Genomic DNA, 9,916 nt, shown 5'->3' on the forward strand with positions numbered 1-9,916 from the left:
AACACGCTCAATACTACTAGAAACTAAAAATTGCTCTTACATCTATAAATAAAACGGTTGGCGACTAAACAATTCGGTCAAACAACAATAACAAATATAATCAGGCAGCCATTACTAGAGATATGAGGATTTACCTTTGATCCGTATGTCCAAATCTTTCAAGAAGTCTAAAGCGTCTGTTGGGTTAGCTAAAGGTAGAGGGCTACTAAGGAGAATGGTACTACTGTTATGTATTGCTGACAGGAGCAATGGTTATCCTTCGTCGGGTGAAAGTGGTGGTGTCTTCAATAACTTCAAGCGATATGACTTTATGAGAACAGTGATCGGTATCATCCTCGGTAAGGATAGTTTCAGAATGCCTGCGGTATATATTTTGTAGAGGATGGGTCCTAAGATATTTCATACGATTACCATTGCATCTCTGCGATGCTGATAGACTGGAGTCACTGATGGATTGAAAGTCTCTGGTAAGGATAGTTTTCGAAATGGTAGTGTTACCAAAGAGAAAAATATATATTATAGACATATAAAGGGAGCAGCGGTAGTAGTTAGGGCGTCAGATTTTCTATTAACCAAAGGTTGGAAGTTAAGCCTGATGTATCATTTTTATTATGAGCCCAGTACTGGCCGTATATTTTTCTCGAAAATTTCACATTTCAAGTGGGATAAGGTGCCATTAGTGTCGACAAACAAATAAAAACCTTAGACGATTTATTAATTATTACGTACGTTATTTACAGATCCTTAATAAAACGTTCTGGTTTATTAACTAGAATGGGCTGAGACGGGAGATAAACCTATGATACCGGGATGGAAATAATAGCGTGGAACGGCGGGCGGCTTATGAAGAAAAGGGGGGGGGTTAGGGGTGCAGTTTGGGCCGGGGCTGTGTCCGGGGTGATAAATATTAGTTTAGGCAGGGGTTGCTCCCGAGGGTGGAATAAACACTCTTTCGGCCGGGCGGCCCTCCCGGTCAAAGGGAAGTCGCAAGTGGCAATGGACGGTGTTGCCCGCACCCCATATAAACCGAGATATTCCAGTGCGGAAGAAAAAAAAATTCAACTAGGCTGAGGCTAATCTCCTCGACCAGTGAAAAAAACAGGGTTTACTGCCGAGCCTAAAAAAAAGTTTCTATTTTATACTATAAGCACCCACAACCACCTTCCGTGAACATTTTCCTTTATTTTTGCGTAAATATAAAATATCGCGTGCTTTTCTTTCAAACTCATAGAAAATTATTACAATTCTGAAAAATCCGAAATTTAGGGGTGAAAATATCAAACATCACATCACACTTCATTCACCTTTCATTGAGTCCCTGTTCTCTTGAAAACCGAAGATCCTTTCTTCTCTTTCACCGAGATTTAATAGTTTTATGGATCGACCATCTGCATCTACCTCTACAATTGGCTCTTCGGATCATAACAGACATAAAAAACAAGTGGAAGATGAGCTGAAGTCGAGCCTTTCTAACTGCCAAGGCAATCATCCCAACCCGGTCATTATTAACCGAGGAGTAAACTCGCCCCATACAAAAGACAACCGAAATCGCCTGAAAGTCATTAATAAAAAGTTTATAGTGTTTTTATATATTATTGTATTATTTGCTTGATAATTATTTAAGTGATTCACTCGCGGGTCTGTAACAGTGATCACTGAAGATGGCGCATTGCCGAAACGCGTTTGAGTAATTCAGCAAACCAGCGAGTGAAGACGGACCCAATAAGTGACCTAATGCGGTTCAGCATGAGTTCACCGACTCGCAGACCAACACCCAACATCATCTATGCTATACGGTAGCCTTTGTCAGAAATGTTCGTTTGGATATTTATCCTTTTTTCTTCTTATTTTTGTAATTTGGTTTCTGATCGTTTTGGTCAGTCTATCCCGCTGGGTTGATCTGCAAGACGCATCCTCAGTGTGTCATGATATGTACAATCATATTTATCAAACGCTTGATTTTTAGTGCAGATCATTGGTTTTGAATGCGTTGAAAACCTGTGCTAATGTAAATGCACATGGAGATGTAAAAACGCAGGACTAATTTGGCAAATGATGCACTTTGAAATCTATTGTAACGTCTGTTCTGTTTAGCCTATTTCTTCCACGGTTAAAAGCATTTCCTTCTAAGAAGTTAAGCATCACAATCTGTTAGTAGGTGCATTGGGTAGCTTCTGCTTTCTTTCGTGCATTTTGTTTCTTTCTTTCCAAATCTCGCCAGGTTTTTAGATTATTTGTTAGTTTCCTTTTTAACTGTCTTCTTTTCTTTCTATAATCTCCTTTGTTATTATCCCTTATCACATAAATGTTCAGGACTATCTGTAGTGTAGCCTCATTCTTTTCAAGGGCATTAGCACCCTATACTCATGCGTGACCTGCTACCCAAACAAGGGCACTTTTGTAGTTTCCCAAATGTCTGACATGGTCTCGATGCCATCCCAAACTGCTCTGAACTTTACTATCGATGAGGTGTTGAATTATTTTTTTCTAATAATTATATATTCCTTTGTCGGTAATAGCCCCAGTCTGTTGATCTCTCTATGGCACAGAGTTCAATAGCCACTTATTCCTCCTGAAAGACAGTATATTGCCCAATGCAAATACTATAAAGAATTATTTTCTTTTTTCTTGTTTTTCCTTAGACACCAGTCCCATAACCGACAATCAGTCTTAAAGCCGTATGTTACCAGAAGGCATTTACTGAGATCCCTTTCTCCCTTTTTTATTTTGAAATTGTTATTGGCATCTTGTTAAAGAATGGGATTCTTTTTCACAAGACGAAATCCAATCGCTTAGTTAATCGGTGCCTAGGAGACTTAAGCCCATCTGCATTAAGTCCCCCCAGAGAGCATGCATTATTAAGAGCAAAACTAGGTATACTGATTTTCCAATATGTTTGAGTGTATACCGTGGCATCCCCCATGCAGTACTGTCAAAGGTGATCTTTTATTACTCTTCCTACCAATTCATAAATAACGCCGAAGCTCATTTATGAAAATCGATCGATGGATTAATCATAACCTCTTTGATAAAGGATCACCTTTTCTATAGGGCTGTCATAGGGTGAAACATTTAGTGTTTCCAACTATTTTAACTGACTTTGAAGATTTAACCTTTTCTAGTTGACGTTTCTCTTCTGGAAAGCAAGAACGTAAATCACAAAAGAAGAGCTTTTCATAAATTACATCAAGGTAAAAAGTAGTCCATACCCTGCGTTTGACATACTTCGTCCTCCGGCTGGTTGAAAAATTGTTGTCGGGTTATTGGAATGACAAGGAACGAACCCGCCTTGGGCTGCGTTGCGATAAAATCGGTTTTACAGTTACGACAGGTAAATCGTTTCCTCTCCGGATTAAAACGATCTAAACCTAAGATTTATTTTACCGACCAAAACCATAAACTGTTCCTTAAGTCTAGAAGTCGCTTCAAGTCGTATTCATATTAATTACGCCAGTGGGCAAAATAAACAGGAAAAAAAACGGTTTAATTGGCAAGTACGGGTTTCCCTTCATGTCCAGGGCAGGCTTCTGTCACCATTGTCCACGGCATATCAACAGACAGGTTGTCGAGTGCCCCCCGACCTTCGTAGCATAGGGTAGTCGACTTGTTTCTCCCTTTTCACCGATTTTCCGCTCAAATGTATCACCTCTCAAAAACGGCTGTCATCATCAGAAACCGAAATATCTCTAATTTAAGAGCGTTTTTATGTCACCGGTTGAAATTAAAGTCAACCTTTTTGATTAACGTCCTTTTTTCGCCTGTAACGAAAATAACATTCAACAGGATCGTGTTTCAAACTTAGGTTTTCCTCGTACGACCCAGGCCCAAACTAATTTACTGAAATATTCTTTTACTTTAAAATATTCTATTTCATGTTCATTTTGCCTAATTTACTGGACTTTAGAAAACGACTAAAATGGATGCCAAAGGAGGGTCCATCAGGACGTGGTCGAGTGGTTAAGGTGTCGATTGGCCACACTAGCGGTCCTGGGTTCGAATCCCGGCACATCCCATAGAATTTTTAATTGTGTATAATATGAAGAAAGTATTTTAAAGTGGTTTGACCACTCCTCCGTGAAACTTAGTGGGTAGTTGGATATTAAGCCCTCCTTTATGTCCATTCCATATTCTTATTCAAAACTCTACAAACTATTTCAAAATTTTTCCTCTATCTCTTCCTTCTCTTCTCATTTATGTTTATTTAATCCTGCTATATGTTAATTTGTGGCCTTGTACTGTTTGTAATTTTTTAAGGTTAAGGTTAAAAAGAATCTGACTTTGCGACCTTTTGCAGCACGACTAATATTGGTCTATTGTGCAATCTCCATAATTATTTTTAACTTTTTTATTACAAACTGGCGAACTCCTTGCCTTCAGGCTTTGGGTTTTCCTTTTCCAGGTGTAGGAGCCTGCATAGGCCTTCAAACTTTTTTCTTATTCCTGGCAGTATATACACAGGCTTGTTTCAGCTGCTCCAAGTCTATACATTTGCCTCCGGAGTCTACAGTATCCAGTCAGCAGTCCTACTATCATTCTAGTAATAAGATGTCCTAGGTTTAGCAGTTCTGCCATTATTAGATCTGAATTTTGGGTCATGGCATCAGTAGGCTACTGAAGCTTTAATTCCTTTTTTTTTTTTTTGCAAATAGGCTATTGGAGTTTGCCCTGCATTAGTCAATCTAGCATCTCCCTGGATGAAGATGTAGTGGTTATAGATTGAAGAGGACTATCAGGGCCCCAAGAGTCTGCAGTGTCCATAGCAGTCCAAAGATCACTCTGGTCCTAACACATCCTAGGTTTAATAGTCCTGTGGTTAGAATGATGGTCGTTCAATGAACTTTTTTACGTGCCTCTATCCCGGAATACTCTCATTGAATCGAGGACTTATTCTTAATCCATTGTCCGATGGATCCACATGTTTGGCAATTGCAAAAGGGTTCTGGGGTGATGATAGGTGTCCTCATCGAACTTTCTTTAGCCAATTTATTGGTCTCTTCATTACTCTGGTACCCAAACAAGTAATTCTGTTGTTGCCAATGCCTGACATCTTGATTGGAATTGGCTACCTACCGATGAGGTACTTGCTTTAAGTGCTGCCTTTATGGGTATCTCCCTGAAACGGTGTTCATTAGCCGGCCGGTCTCCATCTGAAAAACAGGACCTCCTTACGAACAGTACATAACTAACTATTCAGAAAACTGAAATAGCATCAATGGTTGCTGGCTCCCCCACAGTATACATGTAAACGATAATATTGTATCTTTATGTAATGAGTGATAGTAATAAAAAATAATAAAAAATTCTAGATGGGTTGTCTGAGCAACTTAATTTTTTGATATTGTATCTAGTTGAATCCACTCCAGGCTTGTTTCAGTCTGACAGGTTTCAGCATTAAGTTTTACCATTTTCCATGGACCTTCTTATTTATAGGTTTATTTATTATTCATTGATGGCCCATTCAGTATTCACTATTGCGATTAAGATAAAATTGATTTTTTGACGTTTATTCAATTAAACTGTTTGATTTGATCATTCAGCAAATAAACCATTTGGGGTTTATTCTTCTCTCTTCAGAACTGATGTGTTTGGATCCCATGAAGATCTGCTGTTTTACTAATCACAATGTGTCAAATGTTTCATTTCAGTTTTTGCGAGATATCAGAGCGGGTGTACTCGTCGGGGCTGGGCGTGGAGATGACACGTACATGTATGATGAAGACATGGCTCGTCTGGGTCATCACTGGTACGATGAGCCACCATACGAAAGTGACCCTGAGGATTTTTTAATGGGCGACAACCCGGCTCTTCATAATTCAAGGCTTTGCTTCACCATGGGTACACGAGGCGACCAGCTCGGAGCTGAAAGTGAAGTCATTTCTCTCAGGTCGGCGGGAGACATCTCATTGCCTCCACAGAGGGCCCTTCTAGTTACAAGACCGTCTTCCAGGAGCAGGGGACACAACAGGGAAAGCGGCGATTATGCTACTTCGGACGTCAACAGTATATGGTACGTCAAAATTTCATATTACTGTTTCAGTATTCTTTGACTTATTTACCAAGTACATTTTAAATAAAAATCTTATGCAGTTCAAGATTATCTTCACTCTCGATGGAAACAAGTCGTTCGGAGCACCTTGAGATGGACATATATCACCGACTAAGATCTTACAATGTAAGTTCAAAATAAAATCAACCATTTGTATATTTCTGCGTATTTCATCTTTGTTTCATTTTTATTTAGGGAATCGACCCTCCAATATCACCTGCGCACAGCTCAGACTATGCAGACCATGAAGAGCTTGTTACTTTGCAGCCTAGTGTAAGTTTCAAATAAAAATCAGCTTGAAATTTAATTAATTGTGATTGTTTTAATAGTGTTCAGGATCTGCGACGACTCAGAGGTTGAGAAGCCTGAAAAGCGACCCGGCCTCGAGTGGGAAAAGTCTGGGTAGGAGGCATCACCACCACCACCACCATCATCATCACCATGTTCACCACAGGCATAAAACCCACCATCATTCTTCTGCTGAAAGTCTTCCCAGTGCATCAAGTAAGTCCTTTAATTTATTGTATGATGGGGTAAGAGAATATTAATTTCTGTGGGGTGGTGGAAGTGTGTATTTTTCTAACTTTTTTCTCTGTTTATAGGTACGCAAGCGTTAGTTAGTAATATGGAAGATTACAGTCCTCAAGGTCAAATGGTTCCTCTCGCACGAGCTTTAGTCGATTCTAATCCAAGCCCATATGATAAAGAAGCGCTTAGATTTAAGGTATTTAAAACAAAAAACAATACATTTAGTAAAACTAAATTTGATATTCGGGCAAATTTATTATTGTAGAAAGGAGATATAATTGAAGTCATCAGCATGAGCGGCTGTGGCTTGTGGAGAGGTCGGGTGCACAACAGAATCGGTCACTTCAAGTTCACGAATGTCGAGCTTCTCAACGATCCACAGGATGAAGCGGGAAGTAGCGCGTGCGGAGGGCACAGTACAAAAAGACATCCACCTCCACAAGGGGTCACCAATCGGCCCCACACTCTTGAACAAATGCTTCAAGCCATACATATGGAGGTACTGAATTGATATTTAAACTCAATGAAAAAGAAAAATTAATTATTAACTTTTCAGGAACACATGTCTCTATTCGTTTTAAATGGATATGAAGATCTTGAGTCTTTCTGCGAGATCAAAGAAGAAGATCTGGATTATCTAGGTCTTACGGATCCCGAACATCGAGCCAAGATTCTTGCGGCAGTCCAAGTGCTACAGGAATTCGAGCGTATGTAATCACAAGCAAGTTTGACTTTCTGTTTATTATAGTTCCAGCGCTCATTTTGTATTTCTGTTGGCAGAAGTCGAAGAGGAATGGAACGGGAGTGAATCTGGCTCGGTGAACCAGCAGACCAAGGAGGCGAATAATCTCAGCCAGCAAAATTCATTGAACACACACCAAACAAGTGAGTCACACAGAGTATATTGGTTTTTTGTTTTTAATAATCATTTAAAGCATTTAAAAATTTATGCGGCGGTAGCTGAGTGGTCAGCAGACAGACCTCAGTTTGTAAACCCTGAGGTTGTAGATTCTATTCCCAACAACATAACTGGCCTTTTTTCAAGCTGCCCTATAAATAAATATGTTACATACTACAATACTCTCTGTTCTGGGAAAAAAATTAATACTACTAAATAAACAATTTTTGTAAATAATATATTGTTTTAGTTGGTGAGAAAGGTTCATCCGATGCGACATTCCTGCCGAACATTCCTGTTTCTTCGTCAGTACCACCGCCGATGCCAGCGCCCGATTGTAACCCCGGGCTCATTCAAGGGTCGTCGTCGAAAGGCGGCTCCGAGAAGTCCAGCGACTCGGGCGTGAGCAGTTCTTCTGCGTCGAGCAGTCGGCTCGGAGGGAACGGCGGCACTCGTAGCAATACAAGGGGCCGCCCGCCGCCGCCGCCCAAGCCTTCGCCGAGCTACGTCAACCAGCTCCCGCAAACAACAACCCCTGACTAACTCCTTGCCGATAACTTTTGAACGAGATTTGAAACACCAAATTCAACATCGACTGAATTTTAGAATTAATAGACAATACGATTAAAGAAGTGTTTTTCATTTTTTTCATTTTAGGGGTTTCAACGTTGTTATAGATAAAATTGTTCATATTCTAATCTTACATGTGGTCAATGGAATTTATTAGGCCAAATTAGATTAGACGCTTTCAGTGATACCCTTATCATCTTAGAAGAAAGAAATTAAAACAGTGGTACACATTTATGCCGATTAATCAGAGTTTTCTAAATGACTATCACAGTTAAAAAGTGAAACGAGGATATAATTACTTCTTCATTTTTGTTTTGGTTTTTGACAGCATTGCTGAAAAGTGTTTTTAATGCCAAAAAATTTGTTTTTGTTTTTTTGTTCAAAATGCTGAACCCAATGCTACAGACGTGTATTAAGAAAAAAAGCTGATTTTCCTCAGATTTATATTTATTATTTTTTAAAAACATACTCAGTATCATGTCCGAGCGGTTGAAACTCATGAGGAAGAAGAGTGAATTTCTTCGTTTAGATTAATTATTTAAATAGGAATTTAATACTGTAATTTATTTGTGTATTTTAAGATGGATTTATTTTTTTATTATGAAACAGAAGATTGGAAAAATGGAAAGCCAAAAGAAAGGATGGGGGCGTTGAAACAAACAACTTACGTAGTTAAAGTCAATTACCCTGTTTCAATTTCATACTAACAACTTTCCATATCATTTAGTAGGTACAATTTTGTATTTCATAAAAGAAAATTATGTATCAATATATGGAAAATGTTTATAAAAAATTTTTGACGATGTTATTGTTACTTAGTTAGGTAGCGGAAATGTTCTTATATTAACAGAATGTTATTTTTCTTAGATCCATTTTTCGCCAAAAGTTTAAACATTAACGATTTTATATATAAAAAAAAGGGTTGCATTGCATTTAATTTTTTTTTTATTACGCATTTAAAACTAAATAGACCAAATCAATTAGATTGTTTTCCCCAATATAGAAGTTGTCATACATATCTAAATTTGGAAGTTAGAAAGTTATTTATTAATTATTTATAGCATGAGTAAACAAAAGAAACCCTTTTTTAAATAGCTAGTCGATATTAGTTTTGAAGGTGTGTAGAAGCTATTAAATTTAAATTCATGTACATGTGTATATATTGTAATAATACAAGGTTTGTACGTACCAACGAATACAAGACAATTGAAAACCATCTCGTGCTATTTTCCCAACCCTCTTACCACAACAATGTTTATTGGCATTTTGTTAAAGTAAATTTCCATTGGGATTCGATCAATTTCTGGCATTTTTTTCTCTTTTTTTAGGAATTTAACTACTTGTTTTCTCTGTTGTTGTGTATGGAATTTCCTATGAGTTTATGCTCTATCCATCTCCCCCTGCATGTTGATTTCTTTCGCAAGTGTAAGTTTCTCATAGGACAAAGTGACACTTGCTAGAATGTTACTTATGTCCTGATGGTGTTCCTCGCCTTCCAGGAGGCTGGCTGCTTCCCTGTCAACTGTTTTAACCACTTTGCCTAACCACAATTTTCCTCCTCCTTCAGGCTCCTTTTTTCACTGATGAAGTTGTAGTGTTTTGACAGGGATCGGACCTGCTTCTTCACCATTACTGATCCGTGAAGAGAACCACCTTTGGCTACCCTCACATCATTTCTCACATTTGCCAATTGGCAAAAAAAAATTACTCCTTTGTTTAATCTTATTCTAAATACTAACTCCCCACACTTTTTGTTCCCACTCAGGGAAATTTTCAAACATTGGCCTTACCATCATCAACTCTTCCTCAGCTGATTTTCTTTCACTGTCTACTACAGCAAAGATCATTTTCCCAACTTTATCAAATCCTCTCTA

The 9,916-nt window shown here is 38.5% G+C and overlaps 1 protein-coding gene across 1 annotated transcript in view; it reads left to right on the forward strand.

Annotated features, from left to right (window-relative positions):
- LOC106674178 overlaps positions 1 to 9,258 on the forward strand; it is a 35,643-nt gene extending 26,385 nt beyond the window's left edge. The window contains exons 7-15 of the mRNA XM_024230316.1: positions 5,646 to 6,007; positions 6,088 to 6,172; positions 6,242 to 6,319; positions 6,376 to 6,550; positions 6,649 to 6,770; positions 6,840 to 7,073; positions 7,131 to 7,281; positions 7,355 to 7,459; positions 7,723 to 9,258. Coding sequence (XP_024086084.1) covers positions 5,646 to 6,007; positions 6,088 to 6,172; positions 6,242 to 6,319; positions 6,376 to 6,550; positions 6,649 to 6,770; positions 6,840 to 7,073; positions 7,131 to 7,281; positions 7,355 to 7,459; positions 7,723 to 8,015 — 1,605 coding nt within the window. The 3' untranslated portion in view covers positions 8,016 to 9,258. The remainder of the gene's footprint in view (positions 1 to 5,645; positions 6,008 to 6,087; positions 6,173 to 6,241; positions 6,320 to 6,375; positions 6,551 to 6,648; positions 6,771 to 6,839; positions 7,074 to 7,130; positions 7,282 to 7,354; positions 7,460 to 7,722) is intronic.
- Positions 9,259 to 9,916: the final 658 nt, after the last annotated feature.

Source organism: Cimex lectularius, unplaced genomic scaffold (assembly GCF_000648675.2).
Source record: "Cimex lectularius strain Harlan isolate CLEC.00 unplaced genomic scaffold, Clec_2.1 scaffold264, whole genome shotgun sequence".
NCBI lineage: Eukaryota > Metazoa > Arthropoda > Insecta > Hemiptera > Cimicidae > Cimex > Cimex lectularius.